Source organism: Zootoca vivipara, chromosome 17 (assembly GCF_963506605.1).
Source record: "Zootoca vivipara chromosome 17, rZooViv1.1, whole genome shotgun sequence".
NCBI lineage: Eukaryota > Metazoa > Chordata > Lepidosauria > Squamata > Lacertidae > Zootoca > Zootoca vivipara.
In genome coordinates this window covers 38,434,875-38,455,798 of record NC_083292.1, presented here as the reverse complement: position 1 = coordinate 38,455,798, position 20,924 = coordinate 38,434,875, and the positions used below count along the sequence as shown (strand labels likewise).

Sequence of the window (20,924 nt, the reverse complement as noted above, 5' to 3'; positions counted from 1 at the left end):
CCGAGCAGCAGATGAGAGGAGATCTTCCAAGGCACTGGTGGAAAAGTCGTACATGGTGAGCCCTTTTATACAGTTTCTCTTGAGAGTTCAAGCAAGCAGTTTGGCATGGCATCCCTCATTTGGCTAACTATACCCCGCCTCTGTTGTCTTTGTCCATGGAGTTTTCTTGGCAGGGATACTGGAGTGGCTTGCCAGTTCCTTCTCCAGGTGGATCACATTTAGTCAAAACTCTCCACTATGACCTGTCCATCTTGGGTGGCCCTGCACGGCATAGCTCATAGCTTCTCTGAGTTATTCAAGTCCCTTCGCCACGACAAGGCATTGATCCATGAAGGGGTCAATGGATCAATTTTTACTTTCTTGGGCTTCTTGATCACTGCAGATGGTGACAGCAGTCACGAAATTAAAAGACGCCTGCTTCTTGGGAGAAAAGCAATGACAAACCTAGACAGCATCTTAAAAAGCAGAGACATCACCTTGCCAACAAAGGTCCATATAGTTAAAGCTATGGTTTTCCCAGTAGTGATGTATGGAAGTGAGAGCTGGACCATAAAGAAGGCTGATCGCCGAAGAACTGATGCTTTTGAATTATGGTGCTGGAGGAGAATCTTGAGAGTCCCATGGACTGCAAGAAGATCAAACCTATCCATTCTGAAGGAAATCAGCCCTGAGTGCTCACTGGAAGGTCAGATCCTGAAGCTGAGGCTCCAATACTTTGGCCACCTCATGGGAAGAGAAGACTCCCTGGAAAAGACCCTGATGTTGGGAAAGATGGAGGGCACAAGGAGAAGGAGAAGTCGAATGGACTTCCGGAACGGATTCTGTTCAAACCACTTTACCATATTGGCCCAAATATAAGCCACACCTTTAAAATTCATGGGGGGGGGGAGAATACCCGAATATAAGCCACTTAAAATTCCGCAGGCACTCACACCCGTAAATGTAGAAGAAAATCCTACAGTGATATCGTGTAAGCCCATTTTTGTAAGATCGCGGATTTAAGCCGCACTTTAACTTTCCACAGTTTGAATTTCAGGGGGGAAAGTGTGGCTTATATTCGGGCCAATATGGTCATTATTCTTGTAGGGAAAGTGGGAGAAACATAATTCAGCTGGCATTTCAAAGGGTGGCTGGGGCTCACTGGGGCCGGTGTGGCAGAAGACAGGAAGGCCAACAGCAGGGGGAGCCAGAGCCAACTAATTCTAGTTTTGTCCTCTACCCATATAGAAAGAGGACTTTTCCAGGAGGACTCTTTCCCTGACTAGGATTGAATTAAATTCAGCATGCATTTAAGATCTGGAACCAGGAAGATCAAGTATTTTTAAAAGACTGGAGTAAATTCTTGGTTTTTTAAAAAGACCACTGTAAACAGTTAAAATCATTGGCAGGGATATAATGACACTTGTAATGTGGAATTAACTATGGTAACTATGGATATGTACAACAGATGGATAATGATAAAAGATGCAGAAGGTTTAATCTTAAATATGGAACCCAGGGAGGGAGGGAAGGAGGCCCGAAGGTTCAAAAGAACCTTTTACTTTAATGTTTGAAACGGTTAAAGTTTTATAGTTAAAATGTATAAAATTGTGTAAAACCAATTATATATAATAATAATAATAATTTATTATTTATACCCCGCCCATCTGGCTGGGTTTCCCCAGCCACTCTGGGCGGCTTCCAACCGAATATTAAAACAGTACAGCATTAAACATTAAAAACTTCCCTAAACAGGGCCGCCTTCAGTTGTCTTCTAAAAGTAAAATAGTTGCTTATTGCCTTGACATCTGGTGGGAGGGCGTTTCACAGGATGGGTGCCACTACCGAGAAGGCCCTCTGTCTGGTTCCCTGTAACCTCACTTCTCGCAATGAGGGAACCGCCAGAAGGCCCTCGGCGCTGGACCTCAGTGTCCGGGCAGAACGATGAAGGTGGAGACGCTCCTTCAGGTATACAGGACCGAGGCCATTTAGGGCTTTAAAGGTCAGTACCAACACTTTGAATTGTGCTCGGAAACGTACTGGGAGCCAGTGTAGATCTCTCTCTATATATATATCCATCAGTTCAGGATCCTTCTTCCTACATCTGATGAAACGGTTTCAAGAACTTGCACCATAATAAACTGTGCCAGCCTCCAGGGTGCCACAGGTTCCTCTGTGAAAGGAATTTCAGGCAGACCGTGAAGGCAAATTGCATTCCAGTGAAACTTTTGAGAGTTTCAATATTGCCTTCAAGGCGCTTTTGTTGCTGCCGGACAGGCTGGGCGGGTTTCAATCTGACTCTTTTGGTCATGTTTTTGTTTTCTTCCAGGTGGTTGAATGAGGCTATTGCTTTGTATCCTTCTCTGTTTGCTTCCGCTTATCCTGCCCTGAAACTCGATGGTCCCTGTCACCCTCAGCCATCTTACATGGACATAGGAACCTGCCTTAAACTGAGTCACTGCACTGGCCCATCTAGCCCTGCATTGTCTACACTGGCCGGCAGCATTTCTCCAGGGATAGCATACCCTCCAACCAGAACGCAGAGGTGGGGTGGGTGGGAACGGGACGTGTGAGAAAAACTGGGACCAGTGGCGTGAGATCATGGCCCCCAAAGATGCATTGCGCCCCAAAAACACACATTTGTGGGTGCTGTGCAAGATCTCGCCCCTGAAAAAAGCACTTTGTTCAGGGTGAGGTTGTGACACCCAAAATGCCCACTGTCAGGGGTGCCAACTTGAATAAAATACTGGGTGAGCCCCAACCTGCATCATCTGGCACAAGACACAGGGCATGCATACCACTTGAATGGCAATGGCCATGGGGAGGGCAACCCCCTCAAATATTTTTTGGGGGGCAAATGGACCTTGGCCCCTAGGAGTTGGCTCCTATGGTCGTTGTGCTCTTGCACCACAAAAAAGCGGGATGAATTAGGGGGGAAATGTTTAAAGTGCCCCCCCAAAAAAAACCAAAAATCCAGAGTCCCTTCTGTTGGGGATTATTCAGACTGAAATTCCCAGGTGTCAGAAAAGGTCATTTATGTATGAAACAACTGTGGCCCGTGTTTTGTTAGCCCCAAAATGGAAAACGAGCGAGGTCCCAACCAAAGAAGAATGGCAACTTAAACTGACAGAATATGCGCAGCTTGCAGACTTAACATATAGAATAAGAGAAGATTTCATCCGCTTAGAAAAGATTGGAAAACATTTATTGAATATAAATATGAAGAACTGTGCATGCACACAAAAGCTTATATACCTGAAGGTCCAGTAAACGTGAAGAAGCGTCTCCACCCCCATCGTTCTGCCCGGACACAGAGGTCCAGCTCCAAGGGCCTTATGGCGGTTCCCTCGCTGTGAGAAGCCAAGTTACAGGGAACCAGGCAGAGGGCCTTCTCGGTAGTGGCACCTGCCCTGTGGAACGCCCTCCCACCAGATGTCAAAGAGAAAAACAACTACCAGACTTTTAGAGTACATCTGAAGGCAGCCCCGTTTAGGGAAGCTATTAGTGTTTAATAGATTATTGTATTTTGATGTTTATGTTGGAAGCCGCCCAGAGTGGCTGGGGAAACCCAGCCAGATGGGTGGGGTATAAATAATTATTTATTAATTATTATTATTGTTATTGTTATTGTTATTGTTATTGTTATTAAAACTTAGTTGGTCTATAAGGTGCTACTGGACAATTTATTTTGACTGTGTCAGACCAGCACAGCTACCTACCTGAATTTACTGAATATGTGGGAAATAACTGGGTACAGCTGAAAATGCTGGCAGCATTGAGAAAAATTCAACAGAGTAAGTAATTATTGATGGATGTAATAAAGGAATACTGAATGGTATAGTTTTTGAAAAATAGGCAAGGATTTATGACATGCAAAATGAACCATGGGAAGAAAAGAAGGGAAGTCATTGATATCTTACGGATGTAAAAATGAGTATTTTAAATTGTAAAACAGAAAATTAATTAAAAGTATATATATTTAAAAGAAAAAGCGGAGGTTTGACCAGGACAGCAGAGGGGTATGTGACAGCCTCTTCTGTCATGAATTTGTCCGATCCTTCTTAAAAGCCATCCATCGCAGACCAGGGCGGAGGGACAAGGGCGTTAGATGCAGAAAAGATGAGAGTCATATATATTGTTGTGAAGGTTACGCAGCAGCCCCATTCTCTGCTGAGCAGTAGCAAGAGCCCAGAGGGGTCCAGGCACACAGCCAGGGTTTTGTTTCCATTGGGAAAATTAAGGCAGAGCAGAGACTTGGGTCTTTTAAAAAATATATGGCTTATTGTACACATCTTTGCACCTGGAGTCTTCGGTGGAGGCGTTGCAGAACGTTATACCCCAAGAGTGTCTCTCTCACAGCTTCAGGAAGCTTGGGTCCAAAAACAGCAACACCTTTAGATTTTGAAAGGGACACATTTTCCTGTGACATCCTGGGAGCAATATACAGTAATATAATGATAACAATTTATGATTTACACCCTGCCCATCTGGCTGGGTTTCCCCAGGCACTCTGGGCGGCTTCCAACAAAAGATTAAAAATACATTAAAACACCAGTCATTAAAAACTTCCCTAAACAGGGCTGCCTTCAGACGGGGGGGTGGGGTGGCGGCGGCTTTTCCCATTGCCAACAGCCCAGCACCTAACTCCCCATTATTTCTCAATGGCTCTGCAGTTAGCTAGCCTGGCCAATCTGATTTGCATAAACTAACCCGGGAATTTCCTGTCTGGCACAGTTCTGCAGCTTCCTGTCCCAAATATTATCTAAATGCCGCCATTTATTAATTTCTGCCATTCACTAACAGACACCGATACCCTAGATCAGGCACCCCCGAGCTTCGGCCCTCCAGATGTTTTGGACTACAATTCCCATCTTCCCCGACTACTGGTCCTGTTAGCTAGGGATCATGGGAGTTGTAGGCCAAAACATCTGGAGGGCCACAATTTGGGGATGCCTGACCTAGATCTATGACAATATATAGATAGGCACACTGAGGAGGAGACACATTTCCATTCCCTCTTTCTACACGGGATGGAAAGCCAAGAAGGGCCAGCCAGCCAGGGGTGCGACAGGCACCCTCCCCTGAGGGCGCACCATTCTGCAGCAATGCGCAGACCCAGCCATGCAAATGTGCGCAGCAGAATCTGAACAGAAACGAGGAAAGGGCAGGGATTGTTCATCCAGGGGTGCGACGGGGAACCTCTTTTGCAAGTGGGCCCCACTTTGGGCTCTGTAGAGCCTTTAACACTGACCTGGAGGAGCCTGCGGCCTTCCATCTGCTGCTGAACTCCTAGTCCGTATCATTACCCCTGACCACTGGCCAATGGGACTGATGGGAGCTTTTCTTGGGGGTCAAATGACTTCCGCATCTGGCTCAACGGTTTTGTGCATTTGTTGCTTGCGGTGAGCTCCGCATTGCGCTTCTGACATCCAGGGTCTGTCTTTGCTTTCGCATGGCTGCCAGTGGCTGTCTCTCCTCTGCTGGGAGGCCCTCCCCCCTTCTATATTTTGCATTTTCGGCAGTTCCGATGGAAGCAAAACTTCCCCTTATTTGCCCCTCACCCTGCCTCGTGGCTTCCTCTCGGCTTCTTGCGGTTTTGCTGTGTGCTTCCTCTCTGCAGTCACCGTCACCACCACCCGCGTCAAGCATTAGAAGGAGTTTTATTTAGAAGCCCCAAAGCTATCTGCCCAATCACCAAATAGCAGCCGGAAGAAGAAAGGGGGTTTAAATGCCCCTGTGATTTGGGGGCGAGCATCCGACCCCTCTCAACAGGTCTCCTCTTCAGCACAGCGTGGGAGAAACCGTTTCCATCCCCTTTAAAAGATTTCTCTGCCTTTCTCGGGGCTCAGAAAAATAATCAGCCACCCTCCTTTCACGCGTCCATCATGGAAACTTTCGATTTCCGGGAGGGGAGGACAAGACGGCTTCGAAGAGAATCAGTAAAACGTTAAATAAATAAATCACACTGTGGCTGCTGCTTCTGTGAAGCAAAACAGCTACTGAATCAAACCCCACGCCAGCCAGACAAGGTGGGACACATTTGTTAAGGTTTCGGTTGTGCTTTAAATGCTTTTCCTGTTTTTTGTTTGGTTTTAGCTGTTTTTAATTATGTTATATGCAAACTGCCCTGAGTTGGTGGTTTAGGAGGCGATGAATCAATGAAGAAGCAGAGAAATTGTTGCAACTGACCCAAATCGCATTGGGATGTGGGATTTGGCCGAACCCAAAGCAATTTTCCCTAACGTAATGCATTTTTGTATGTGAGGTTCACTCATACTTAAGGATATAAGTTCACCCTTTACCCCTGGAGACCTTGCTGGAGAACTGCGTTGCAAAATTCAAAGTGCAAAACTCATTACTTAGCTGGGGGAAACTGCGTTGCAAAATTCAAAATGCAAATTTCAAAGGCTGGTTGCATTTCTGCATTGTTTTGGAAAGCGGGAATAGTTTTAGCCTTAACTCCAAACTGAGGTCCCCGTTTGCACAGTACACACCACAGTAACAGTCATTCCCAAAGAATCCTGGAAATTGTAGTTTGTTAAGAGCGCAGCTGAGAGTTGTTAGTAGACCCTGCCCCACACACACATTCCCCTCACAGAACTACAATTCCCAGAGTGCTCCAACAACCAATCTCTCTTCCCAGGGAACTCTGGGAAATGTAGCCCTGGATACGCTAAGGATGGTCAATGTCCTTCTTCAAACAAGGCTCCCAAAATCATACCCCAGTGGTGGACTGACCCCCTTCCTAGGAGGCTGGAGGCAGAGGTGGATTTAGGAGAGCTGGGGGGGGGGGAGTAAGAGTCCCAGGCCAGACAATTTCTCCTCCAAACCCTCCTTTCCCATGAGGTCTTTGGCTGAACCCCTTTTTTTGTCACACTCCCCAAACTCGAGAGAGAGAGAGAGAGAGATTATTCATTAATGCTCAGCCCTTGAAGTGCTCACCTGTCTCTCACCCACCCCTTTCTTACAGTCGAACTGAGATTGTGTAAGTGCCGTGCGGGCAGAGACTTGTCCCTTGGCCCATGTTCAGCCCTCACCTCTTCCTGTCCCCTCCCCTCTGTCACATTCCAATGTCCAGCTTACATTGTCAACTCCCTGAGGGCAGAGATCCACCTCCCTTTCCCCCTCTTCCCTTTTCCTTACGAGAACCCGTAAAATAGGGAAATATATGGCGGGGCGCCATATAAAAGCACTTTGGAACTCCCTGCCCATTGACACATCTGGCAGGCCCCTTCGCTGTACATTTTTCAGCATCTGCTAAAAGCCTTTTTTGTTCAGACAACGCAACCCTGTTGATGTGTGTGTTTCGCCTGCTTTTGGTTTATCGGTGCAAATGCTTTCGAGTGTTTTTTAGCTGTTGCCGACCCACAATTTTACTGTCTCCTTCTTTCCGCTACATGATGAAATACCATATTTTTCCGTGTATAAGATGCCCCCATATATAAGACGACCCCTATTTTTTGAGCCCCAAATTAAGAAATAAATTTAATTTATATATTTAATTGCAGCATTCCTTGTATAAGGCGAAGCCCCAATTTTAAACTTTAAAAAATTGGGGGGGGATATAGTACAGTCATACCTCGGGTTACAGCCGCTTCAGGTTGCGTATTCTAGAGTTGCGCTCCGCGCCGAACCCGGAAGTACCGGAACAGGTTACTTCTGGGTTTCGGCATGTGCGCATAGGCGCCAAATTGCGCTTTGCGCATGCGCAGAAGCGTCAAATTGTGACCTGCATGTGCGCAGATGCGGGTTGCAAACACTGCGGGTTGCAAACGTGCCCCCCGCACGGATCACGTTCGCAACCCAAGCGCCCACTGTATTATACATGGGGGAAATACAGTAAATAAATGAACCAAATCAGGGCAGTCTCGAGCAGGTCATGTGCCCTGGCGCTGAGGGCCAGAGATCGCTCCGGCGCCCCCGCCCTCGCAGGGTGCAGTATGGCTTTACCTACCGGCCTGGCGCCCTAGCGCCCCGCGCCACCGGGACTCTACCTAGAGCCGGCCCTGAACCAAATGCTCTGCCTAATAAGACTACTGGCATTGTACCGGCGTCCCCATGGGCGCCAGCAATGTAGAAAGACACACACAAACACTCAGGTATGCAGGTTAGGCCTTGTCTGGTCAAGTCTAGAGCTGAACCTCCCAGCAGGAGTGGGGGGGGAGCCTCCAGGGTACAGATGCTAACAGAGCGGAGGCACAGGTCACAAAATATGCAGACGGTCGAGGCGGCTGGCCAGTGGCTCTGCTTCCTGGGCACCTTTCAACAGGCGGCTGTGCTTTCCGCCTGCGAAGAATGAAGTCGAGATTCGTCAGCTGATGCAGGGCGGGCCTGTCGCTCGAGGAAGTCTCCCCGAGGCCACCCAACAGTCTTGCTCCTGCCTGCTGGGTCCGGACTGCTTCTCCTTTCTCTCCTCGAAGCCTGGCGGGGGGTCGCTCGCATGACCTGTAGAGCATCGTGGTCCCACGGTGAGTGAGGCACACTTTGCCGGGAGGGCTTAACACAGAGGTGCTTCAGAGCAAGGGGCAGAGAAGGCTGGTCTGTTTCAGCAAGGAGATGCCCGTCGGTCTCTTTTCTGTTTTTAACAAACACTGAGCGTTCGTGCTCCTCCCGGACGAGTCGCAACAAGTCAGCGGGGTTGAGTCACCAGGGCGGCGAGAGAACGAAAAAACGAGAAGTGTGTCCGCAGGTTAAGATCAGGGAAAACTTCTACCCCAGAAGCTAAGCTTCTAAGTCAGGGCTTTGCTTAGGGCATGCAAAGTCTTCGGAGAGAACAGCAGCGCCCCTGGGCATGGGCAGAGTGTGACGCCACCCCACGCTGTGTAAACAGACCTCAGACATTTGAGGCTGGGCACATGGGAATTAATGCACCAAAGGCCCATGAAAAGCCCGGCAGAATCATAGAGTTGCAAGGGACCCCAAGGGTCCACTAGTCCAACCCCCTGGAATGCTGAAACTAGTCTGAATGGTTATCATCCTTTAAGATGAGACCACATGTGGGCAGAATGTAGAAAGCAATTGCCAGAGGGCACCTTCCAGGGCTGTGGACATTTGGCTGGGTGCATGGTTGAGTGCCTTGCTTTCTTTGGAGAGTGTACAACAAGGTGCTAGTCCTCAAGTCTTTAAAATGCAGCTGCACAAAGATGCATGGGTGAGGCACAAATTAGCCTTTTCCATAGCTGTCAAGTTCTCCCCTTTTTTAAATGGAAATTCCCTTATGCTGAATAGGCTTCCTCACGAGAAAAGGGAAAACTTGACAGCTATGGCCTTTTCCCCGTTTCCGGGACCTTTGGCAAAGGGAGTAGGCCAGAGTTTTCCAACGTGAGGACAGCTTGCCACAGCCCTGTAAGAACAGCTTTGCCATATCAGACCCAAATAGTTCCATCTTGCTTTGCATCCAGGTTCCCAACACTGTGAAGAAAGCTCCCTGCCACTCTTTGTCCCCGCTATCAAATGTTCAAAAAAGGTAGCCTATCCCTGTACATGGAAGTTCCTGTAGACAGATGCAGCTTCTCCAAGAATCTGTGCAACCCTTTCTTTGAAAGGCAGGCTAACCTAACAGCCGTCACCCCGTCATGTGGAAGAAAGTTCCACGGGTCAACCACAAGTCGCCTTTTAGGGCCTCCCGCCAATCAAATTCACTCGGCAAAAAACCCTAAATTCCACGCTTGCGAGACAGGAAAGTGTCTCCCCACCCCCTTCCCTCCCCATACTGTTCCCAATTTCAAAAGCTTCGCTCGCATTTCCTCATCAATGCCTTTCAAGTTCCGCTTTTCTTCTTTTCGCTGAGATGGCGGAAGTGCGGAAAAATAGTCTCGCCTCGCAAGCTGCCTGTTTCTGCTTCTGTTACCACGAACCTGAGTACGGCGTTGAGGAGACAGCCGGGAATTGGGGACCCTCATTTTATGTCACCTTGCTGTGACTCTGGCTGAGTGACCCAGCCCTCACAGAACAAGAGGAACGTACGAGGGCTGCACCTGTTGAATTTCTGCCTGCTGCTCAGCTACCCAGACCCTTCCAGGATACAGCAGGGGGAGGCGGCACACCTAGAGGAAATGACTCTCTTCCCAGATATGCCTTCTGAGGGCTTGCGCCTGGGTCCACACACCGTCAAGGACGTCTATTTCAGTCCCCTGCAATTAAGACACACTCATTTATTATTACACAGAGCCAGGAAGCCATTAAGTGGCAAGGCTAAACTGCGGCTCGTCAGCCAGCTAATTAGCATCCTCCCTCCTGGAACAGAGGAATCGTTAAAAGAGGGCAGGATATGCAAGAGGCAAGGATGTAGCTGCAAGAATCTTATTTGTTACTCTCTTTTTTTCTTTACAAACCACATGAGGGTCTGGAACACAGGAAGAAGAGAGAGCGATGCCTTTCTCAGAGTCAGGCCGGTGGGGTTCATCCAGCTGAGTGTTCCCCACACTCAGGTGGCAGGTGCTCTCCAGGGTTTTAGACAGGGAGTCTCTTACCTGGATATGGCTTTGGGGATTGAGCCTGGGACCGTCTGCCTGCAAAGCAGAGCTATTATCCTTCCCTTTAAAATCCTCCTCATGGTTCTGAATGAAGGGTTGGTTTAAACAGGGGGGAAAGAAGCTGCCTTCTGCTGTGTCAGACCATTGGTTCATCTCAATGGTTCATCTGTGGTCTGCACTGACTGGCAGCATAGAATCATAGAGTTGGAAGAGACCACGAGGGCCATCCAGTCCAACCCCCTGCCAAGCAGGAAACACAGCTGTCCAGGTTTTCGGACAAGAGGCAATTCCCAGCCCTGCCTGGTAATCATAATTTATTATTATTATTATTATTATTATTATTATTATTATTATTATTTATACCCCGCCCATCTGGCTGGGTTTCCCCAGCCACTCTGGGTGGCTTCCAACAGAAATATTAAAATACACTAATTTCTTAAAGATTAAAAGGCTTCCCTAAACAGGGCTGCCTTCAGATGTCCTCTAAAAGTCTGGTAGTTGTTTTTCTTTTTGACATCTGGTGGGAGGGCATTCCACAGGGCGGGTGCCACTACCGAGAAGGCCCTCTGCCTGGTTCCCTTTAACTTGCCTTCTCGTAGCGAGGGAATCGCCAGAAGGCCCTTTGCAATGGACCTCGGTGTCCGGGCAGAGCGATGGAGGTGGAGATGCTCCTTCAGGTATACTGGACCGAGGCCGTTTAGGGCTTTAAAGGTCAGCACCAATACTTTGAATTGTGCTCGGAAACGTACTGGGAGCCAATGCAGGTCTTTCAAGACCGGTGTTATGTGGTCTCGGCAGCTGCTCCCAGTCACCAGTCTAGCTGCCGCATTCTGGATTAATTGTAGTTTCCGGGTCACCTTCAAAGGTAGCCGCACATAGAGCGCATTGCAGTAGCCCAAGCGAGAGATAACTAGAGCATGCACCACTCTGGCGAGACAGTCTGCGGGCAGGTAGGGTCTCAGCCTGCATACCAGATAGAGCTGATAAACAGCTGTCCTGGATACAGAATTAACCTGCGCCTCCATGGACAGCTGTGAGTCCAAAATGACTCCCAGGCTGCGCACCTGGTCCTTCAGGGGCACAGTTACCCCATTCAGGACCAGGGAGTCCCCCACACCTGCCCGCCTCCTGTCTCCCACAAACAGTACTTCTGTCTTGTCAGGATTCAACCTCAATCCCAGGGATTGAACCCAGGAGCTTCTGCATGTGATTCATGTACAGTACTCTACAACAGTCGTACCTTGGAAGTCGAACGGAATCCGTTCGTTCGACTTCCAAAACATTCGGAAACCAAGGCACAGCTTCCAATTGGCTGCAAGAAGCTCCTGAAGCCAATTGGAAGCCACGGAAGTAGTGCCTGACGTTCAGGTTCCAAAGAACGTTTGCAAATCAGAACAATCACTTCCAGGTTTGCGGTGTTCGGGAGCCAAAACGTCCGAGTACCAAGGCGTTTGGGATCCAAGGTACGACTGTACTTGCTTTGAAATAATGCTAAGTCCTTGTCAAGGGCTGACTTAGGAAGCTGCCTTGTGCCAAGTCAGACAAGCGGGTACAGTGGTACCTCTGGTTGCGGACAGGATCTGTTCCGGAGCTCCAGTCTGATCCCGAGGTTTCCGCAACCGGAGGGGCCACTTCTGTGAATGCGCGCATGGCGAAACCCAGAATAATACTTCCGGGTTTACAGCGTATGTATCCCGAAGGATACATAACCGGAGGTGAACGTAAGTAGAGGTACCACTGCGCTTTAACCATTGAGTTCTGCAGCTTTCCTTCAAAAATAAAATACGGTTCCAGTCTTTACTGTCCTGATTAAGGGGCCGATTCAAATAGCAGTCAGAAGCTGCCTTAAGTCGAGGTTGGATGGCCATCTGTCGTGGATGCTTTAGCTGAGATTCTTGTGTTGCAGGGGGTTGGACTAGATGACCCTTGGGGTCCCTTCCAATGATTCTACAAAGTCCAACCACTGACCAGTTTAGAGACGTCACTGGGGATTGAACCTCTGCATTCCAAGCAGGTGCTCTAACCAATGAGCAGCACAGCCCTCCCCTTCAAGCATCCAACAGGTATTGCAAAGTGTGGCGTGAGCAGATCGTAAGGGACCATATTTTCCCATCACTAAAGAGCGGCAGCCCTCATCATGCCTCAGTCCCAACCACCACCCAAAAGCTTTTCTAGCAAACAAGGATCTCGACTCTGCCTTTTCCCGGGGATGGTGATTCTCTCACTCAAGACATTCATCCCCAAAAAAGAAAGAAATTGGGCAGAGGGTCAGAGCGAAAGGTCAGGAGGGCTCCATTGTGTGCTCTGCAGCCGCCACCTTGAAACTCTGAAACAGACTTCAGGAAGGAGCTGAGCTTGTTGACTTGTGACAGAAGGATAAAAACAGGAAACCCCTGTGCATCTGTGGGGGTGGCGAGGAGAGGAGAAGGGAAGGAAACGCTGACTTTTAAAAATATATTCCGAGGCATCGTGAGAAGGCAGGGCTGCAACGGTGTCTGGCAGATCCCCCTCGGACGCTGGTATTAAAAAGAAGAGGGGACAGGGGGAAATATCAGCTTTGCGCTGCAACCCACATTTGGAGATTTGGCGGTGCACTGCTTCAGAGGAGCAGGAGGAGAGACGTGCGCCATTGCGGTGGCAGCGCGCGAAGACTGCCACAACCCCACGTTCTTCGCTGGGCACCCCCGAACATCTCACCCTATTGAAGAGGTACGGAGAGACCAAACAGAGATTAAATCATTGCAATTAAATAAAAAAAAAGAGTTAAGGTAGGTACAGTTCCCAGAGGGGTAGCCGCGTTCGTCTGTCTTTCGGCCAAGGCAGCGGCATCTTAAAGCAGGATTTATCTGAGGCCCGCTTCCTCACAGCGAGCAAAAACCACAGGCACGTTATGTGCAGAAATGCAGAACTGTCTCGGTTTGCCACATCGCTCTGAGACTCTCAGATTTAGCTTCTTCCAAACTCAGCCGGCATTTTGGGTCTGTCATTAATGCCCAACATCAACCACCTGTTCCTTTATCTGAGCATGCAAAGATACCTTCCTGCGGTCAGTTCCGCAGATGTTGGCTGCTTTGAGTGTCCCATAGATGGATGAGAATATTTTCTCTCCACACCCACCCCTCTCGCAGAAACCTCTGTCAAGGGCCACATTAATAGAATCATAGAATTGTAGGGTGGGAAGGGAACTCAAGAGTCATCTAGACCAACCCCCTGCAATGCAGGAAACTCAGCTAAAGCATCCGTGACAGGTGGTCATCCAACCTCTGCTTAAAAACCTCCAAGGAAGGAGAGTCCACCACCTTCCAGGGGAGCCCATTCCACTGTCCAACAGCTCTTACTCTCAGAAAGTTCTTCCTGGTGCTTTATTGGAATCTCATTTCTTGTACCTTGAAGCCATTGGTTTGGGTCCCCTACCTTCCAGAGCAGCAGAAAACAAGCTTGCTCCATCTCCCATGTGACAGCCCTTCTGATATTTGAAGGTGGCTATCATGTCTACCCAGCTTCCTCAACCGTTCCTCATCAGGCTTGGTTCCCAGACCCTTTATCATCTTGGTTGCCCTCCTCTGCACACTTTCCAGCTCGTCAATATCCTTCTCAAACTGTGGTGCCCAGAACTGGACACATAATTCCACGTGGGGTCTGACCAAGGCAGAATACAGCAGTATTATCACTCCCCTTGATCTGGACACTAGACTTCTGTCGATGCAGCCTAGAATTGCATTAGATTTTTTTTTGCTGCTACAGCAAAAATGAATATCTGTCTGAGGCTGCATGCTGACAATGGACAAGGCCAGAGCCACTGGTAGGCAGTGTTATAGACTTATCTGTCTGTCTGTCTGTCTGTCTCTCTCTCTCTCTCTTTTTCTGTCACCCACCATCCACTTTTCCTTCTTTGCTCCTCTCCCCCAGTGTTATCCCAACCCCCATGAAATTACTTCAGGGGCTGAATGCCCCACCCTTGATTTTGTTGGTGGCAAGGAAAATAAAATAGTTATATAAAAGCAGAATTCCATGGAAGCCAAGATGCAGGTTTGGGCCAAGTACTCTTTGGTAAGAGAACCCGTCCAGAGATTTAAAATCACAAAATAAGTATGGAAACATAGGTCATTAGGCTTTTAAAATCTGCTCTTGTGAATGAGCTCCAGAATAGTCCCCTATGCTTCCCCTAGCATAGAAAAAGACAACATGTTTGGTTTACTTACAAACTCTCTAAAGGTCATATTCATGTGCTTTTTCCACACAGCATTCAGAAAACAATGCAGTAAAACGTGGCTTCATCACAGTGGTGAAAGTTCTTAAATTATTAGTATTGGAACACAAGAATGGCTTGTAAGAGCCATGCGGTCTGAGCTTGGAGAAACCAGCTCACTGAGCTTCTCAGGTAAATTGGAGGGGAACAAAGTCTTGATTACCTAAGTCCCTCCCAAGGGAAGCTAAGCCTGGCAGGACAGCTTACTCTATGGTTTTAACCCCTTCATGCATTAATTAAGACCTAAGCATGTTGGTTATATCGAGCTGGTTATCCCACAGATAACTCCTATATTCCTCACCTCCAAATTCTGGTGCGACACGGAAAATGTTCAGACAGATCACACGGACACAACACTATCCTGAGAAGTCTCTCTCAGCAGCCATTCTCCCTCTCACACACAAACAGAAAGCAGTTAAAAAATGACAGTTAGTGAAATAACAGTCACAACAGAAATGGAATGCCACTCTCATGTGACTCACAGTCAGCGAATCACATGTTAAAAGTACTGTACACAGTAATTTCACATAAGTAAATATTCCTATTTCATGAAATGAAATCATTATCCTTAACAGTGGCCTGGGGAGAGGAGGGTTATCCTGGGGACGAGTCCAGACAGCCTTATAAAACCTCTCTGTTGCCTTTTCCAGGCAGCCACGATGGAGGCGTTCAGCTCCCGCAACTTGGCCATGCAGGCCGAGAAGAAGATCCTCAGCCGGATGGCCAGCAAGTCCATGGCCAATATGTTCATTGACGACACCAGCAGCGAGATCCTGGACGAGCTCTACCGGATCTCCAAGGAGTACACGCAGAACCGGACCGAGTCCCAAAAGGTCATCAAGAACCTCATCAAGGTGGCGGTCAAGATCTCCGTCCTGTACCGCAACAACCGCTTCAGCCCCGAGGAGCTGGGCCTGGCGGAGGAATTCAAGAGGAAGCTGCACCAAGGAGCTATGACGGCCATCAGCTTCCACGAGGTGGAGTTCACCTTCGAGAAGGCCGTCCTGGCCGAGCTGCTGAGGGATTGCCGGGACCTGCTGCTCCGGCTGGTCGAGAAGCACCTGACGCCCAAGTCTCACGGGCGCATCCGGCACGTCTTTGACCACTTTGCCGACACGGAGCTCCTGGCCAAGCTCTACAGCCCCGGGGAGCCCTACCAGCCGCGGCTGAAGAAAATCTGCGAGGGGATGAACCGTCTCATCGACGAGGGGAAGTTGTGAAACCCACTGAGGAGGAGGAGAGGAGGAAAAAGGTGGAAAGGAACACACGTGCGGGGTGGGGAGGGGGAGACACGAATTTTTACACCGGCCAAATCCTTCAAGGATCTAGGGATTCAGATAGACTGCCTCTGGACCTGGGGGCTCCATAAGAAGAGAGGCCTGCTGGATCTAGTGAGAGGGGACTCATCCATTCTCATGGTGGTCAAATGCCTGTAAGAAACTAGGGATCCAGATAGGGCCTGGAGGCTCCATCAGCGCATGAGACGAGCCCTGTTGGATCAGGCCAACTGGAGAAGAACAAATGGGTTCACCCTGCGGTGAGAAAACAAGACGAGGGGTGCTTCTTGTGATCTCTTTGGCAGGCCGGGAGCACCCACAAAACTTGTTTGCTGGGTGGCCCTATGAGAAACTCAGCCCCTGGAAGCCCCTCCCAGCCTTCCTTTCTATGTCTTCGGAAGCCTGCGTACTCAGCAGCTCATCTTTGCAGGCGGTAAGGACTAGAAACTTGGGAATGAAAACTGAGTTTCAAAAACATCTGGAGGGGAGAGTGATGGGCGGGAAACTGCAAAACCACTGGACTTATTACAGCTCCATCCCAAACCTTCCTGGTCCATCATCAATGAGAAGAAATGTTGTGTTTTATATTCTTTAAATGTTGTTTGCAGGTGTTTACTTTGTTATGTTTGGTGCGGGGGGAGGGGGAGAGACCTTGCCACTACTTTTTTTTTTTGCTTCTCCTCTGAAGTCACAGGTCCTTTTGACGCCTGTATCACCTCCTCTGGCTGTTGACCATGGTGGTATCCGGCGAGGTTGGTGGGAGCCATAGAGCTCAAGCGCCAGGTGATGGGAAAGAGGTTCCCTACGGTAGGAAAAGGGATTGTTTGCTAAACCGCTCTGGGAATCGTAGCTCTAGGAGGTCTCCTAACAACACTTAGCACCCTTAGCAAACTACAGTTCCCAGGAATTCCAGGGGGAGAGAGCCACGGCTGTTTAAAGTGGCAGGCACAGCGCTTTAAATGCACTGCCGCCTTGGTGAGTTGCAGGCAACAGTCCATCTCTTGCTGCAAGATCAGCACTCTGGACAGCTGCCCCAGAAGAGGACCAGCTTGCAGCAAAAAAACGGGTTTCTCTCTCTTTCTTCCCTTGTCCATCTGGGAAGCGTTTTGCTCAAGACCTCAGGGATTTCGACTTCTTGAAAACAAAACAAATAAAGGTTTCTTTTCAAATGCACAATGTTCCCATTTCCTTAAGACAGGCAGGAGAAGAGGGGCAGCCAAAAGCATGAGCCCCCGGCAGACCCACCTGGCCCAGTCCTGCCGTCGAGGATAGGGAGATTGAGAAATTGCCTGTTTTGGTTTCAATAGCTTTCTCATTTGTCCTTCAGCTCCTCAGATTTAAGCAGCCGCTTGCATTTTTTAAAAAAAGAAAGAAAATAAAAGTCCTCATGGAAATTCCCTAGCGTTTTTGGCATGCATTTATCCTAATGTTTACACCCTCGCACATGATTCTCACACACACATTTTTTGCAAGCCGTTCCCGCAATATAAGGCATTTCTGTACATCACTTTCCCCACCTTTCACATTATTTGAGACCGGAGAGGTCTGGGTTTTTCTTTTTTAGGACCCACACTATTTCTGCGATTGTAAGTTCTTTTAAACTGTTAATATTGCATTTAAACATTGTAATCTTCCCTGGCACCTTAGGGTGAAGGACTGGTAATAAACGACAACAGCAACATTCTCATTTTTTTCTCCAGATTCCCCACCCCTCCACCTTGGAGAAGCCCCATCAAGAAAAGTGTGAATTTGGAATAATAGCCACTTCAAGAAGTCCAAACTGGATGGTGTTTCTGTTGCAATATGAACCAGAGCAAATTTCTCCTCCCTTCCCAGCCCACTCCCTATCCAATGGTGCTTGTGCCAACTATTTTTTTTAATATGTGGCAGGTGAGAGTAGCCTCAGCTTGAAGGCCAGCAAGGACTGTGAAGCCCATCATCCTGGCTCCACCGACTGACTTGTTTCCTTTGGGCAGAGATGCTCTAAATCAGGTATCCCCAAACTCGGCCCTCCAGGTGTTTGGGGACTACAACTCCCATCATCCCTAGCTAACAGGACCAGTGGTCAGGGATGATGGGAATTGTAGTCCAAAAACATATGGCGGGCCAAAGTTTGGGGATGCCTGCTCTAAATCATGAGAAGACCATCAGAAACCGGCATGAAGGGGTTAAAACCATAGAGTAAGCTGTCCTGCCAGGCTTAGCTCACCTTGGGAGGGACTAGGTAATCAACTACCCCTGCCAACCAAGGAATCTAGATAGACTGCATCTGAACCTGGAGGTTCCATAAGAACACCCAAACAGCCCTGTAGCTGTTCAAGCACCCTGTTCTCACAGTGGCCAAAGGAAAGTGAGCAAGCAGGACCTGAGCACAACAGCAACACTCTCCCCAATTGTGATAATCAGAAACTGGTATTCAGAAGCATACAGGTGATACTCGGAAAATTAGAATATTGTCGAAAAGTGCATTTATTTCAGTAACGCAACTTAAAAGGTCAAACCAATATATGAGATAGATGCATGACATGCAAAGCAAGATATGTCAAGCGTTTATTTCTTGTAATTGTAATTATTTGTCGTTAGGCGGGTCAATTATAAATGGAATGTAATTAATTAAATGTAATAGCGATGTTTATTTTTGTATGATTGTGACTATTTGCTTTATTACTGTGGAATTTTGAAAAGAAAGCATTTGTAAAAAATAAAAAATAATAAGTTGCATTACTGAAATAAATGCGCTTTTCGACGATATTCTAATTCAGGGGTAGGCAACCTAAGGCCCTTGGGCTGAATGCGGCCCAATCGCCTTCTCAATCCGGCCTGCGGACGGTATGGGGATCAGCGTGTTTTTACATTAAAATGCATCTCTGGGTTATTTGTGGGACATAGGAATTAGTTCATCCCCCGCCCCTATACCCTGTTTCTCATATTTTAAGACATACCCATAAAATAAGCCATAGCAGGATTTTTAAGCATTCAAGGAATATAAGACATACCCCGAAAATAAGACATAGTGATAGGTGCAGCAGCAATGCCGGCCGCGGCAGGAGGAGAAGGAAAAAAATAAGACATCCCTTGAAAATAAGCCATATTGTGTTTTTTTGAGGAAAAAATAAATATAAGACATGTCTTATAATATGAGAAACACGGTATATATATACAGTAGTCCGGCCCACCACATGGTCTGAGGGACGGTGGACCAGCCCATGGCTGAAAAAAGTTGCTGACTCCTGTTCTAATTTTCTGAGGGTCACCTGTATAGGCTCTGACTGTGGCGGTGGAAGGAAGCCATCGTGGCTGGTAGCCATACATAGCTGTTTTATCCTCCGATGCTCTTTTAAAGTCACCCAAGTTGCCTCCTGCGACACCCAGTTCCATAGTTTCACTCTGCTCCCATGTCAAGAAACGCTTTCTTTTGACTGTCCCGAATGCATCCACATTCAGCTCCATTGGGTGGGCTCTCCCAGCTCCTAGCATTAGGAAAGAGGTAGAAAAGCCTCTTTTCTCTTTCATCCTTTTTACTCGGGAGCATGACGAGTAGAATCTAACATTCTTTTTAAGATCTGCAAGCAGCTGGGATTTGAAGGTAGACTGAACACAGCCATGGAGGTTCCATCTAGCTTCTCAGTAGTGGCGCCCACCCTGTGGAACGCCCTCCCATCAGATGTCAAGGGATAAACCAACTATCTGACTTTTAGAGGACATCTGAAGGCAGCCCTGTTTAGGGAAGTTTTAAATGTCTGATGTTTTATTGTTTTATTATCATTAATTCTGTTGGGAGCCACCCAGAGTGGCTGGGGAAACCTAGCCAGATGGGCGGGCTATAAATAAATTTGGTATTATTATTATTATTATTATTATTATTATTATTATTATTATTAAAGCAAATTGGGGCTTGTAAGGATTTATTTAAATGTACAAGAACTACACCAGATCCTGCCAATCAGAGAAGCCTGAGGCAGATCCATGCAGATCAGTTTCCCTGTTTCACACAGCGGCCAACCAGCTGCTTCCGGGACTCCCACAAGAAAGACAGGAAGGAAACAAGCCTTTCCTTGTTGTTCCCCCTCTATGACCACTAGCAACGTCTGCTATTCAAAGATAGATTGTGCTTGGACACAGATGCTTGATTAGGCTATTATAACTCTTGCAGGTTAAATCATTTAAAAGGAAAGCAGGAATTCAAGGCCGTCTTAAGTGCTGAGGGCCGGAGCTCTCCTGCGGACTGCTGCTTGGTCTTGCCCCACCGGCCCTCCTCCAAGGGCGAGGAAGAGGAGCGGCTTGCCAGCCAGCCAGCCGTCGCACGCTCTGCATCCCTCCATCCGAGCGAGCCTCGCCGCGCAGCCTTTTGCTCCCCCGGCGGCGGCAGCTTCTGTTCCTGCTGCTCACTTGACATGCAGCCCATGGCTCGGCTCACTGGGGACAGCTACCGGGGGAGGCGGGCCCCGCTCTTGCCGCCATGACTCACAAAAGGCTCCAACTAAACTTCCCTCCTGGAGAGCGAGCAAGCGGGGACAGCTTCCGAGCATGGCAGGAGCCGAGAGCAGCCCGGCGGAGAAGACACCGGCAGCCGGCTGTCCCGTCCCGTCCCCTGCGGGGGCGCCTCTGCTTCTGTCCGCCGGCTGCCACCGCCCTTGAGCAAGAACAGCCAATGCAGGGAGCCGCGTCTCCTTCACTCGCCAGCCCAGCAGAAAAGGAGCGGAGCGGACGAGGCGGAGATGCGGGCGGCTCTGTGTGCCTCCTTGATGTGGGCGCCCTGGCATACCGCACCATTCAGCCCAATAGGAAGGCAGGCCCTGCAGGAATTGCCAGAGAAGAGTGGAGGTGTCCTAGATTCCACTTTACAGATGTTTCCTGTGGGTGGGAGAAGGAGTTGAAGTGGTGAAGGGCCCTACTAGATCAGGTCAAGCTGGGTTTGGCTAGCCCATTCCCCCCCAGAGGCAA

At 48.5% G+C, this 20,924-nt stretch overlaps 1 protein-coding gene across 3 annotated transcripts; it reads left to right on the top strand.

Moving 5' to 3' along the window:
• Positions 1 to 8,127: 8,127 nt before the first annotated feature.
• On the top strand, positions 8,128 to 18,889 carry TNFAIP8L2 (TNF alpha induced protein 8 like 2). Of its 3 annotated transcripts, none has more exons than XM_035099292.2 (2): positions 8,128 to 8,447; positions 15,354 to 18,889. In XM_035099292.2, the coding sequence occupies exon 2, from the start codon at positions 15,363 to 15,365 to the stop codon at positions 15,921 to 15,923; it is 561 nt and encodes a 186-aa protein (XP_034955183.1). In that variant the 5' UTR covers positions 8,128 to 8,447; positions 15,354 to 15,362; the 3' UTR covers positions 15,924 to 18,889. The 3 variants fall into 3 exon arrangements, with proteins under 3 accessions (XP_034955183.1, XP_034955186.1, XP_060125472.1); XM_035099295.2 differs by lacking the exon at positions 8,128 to 8,447 and adding an exon at positions 11,049 to 13,163; XM_060269489.1 differs by lacking the exon at positions 8,128 to 8,447 and adding an exon at positions 14,675 to 14,835.
• Positions 18,890 to 20,924: the final 2,035 nt, after the last annotated feature.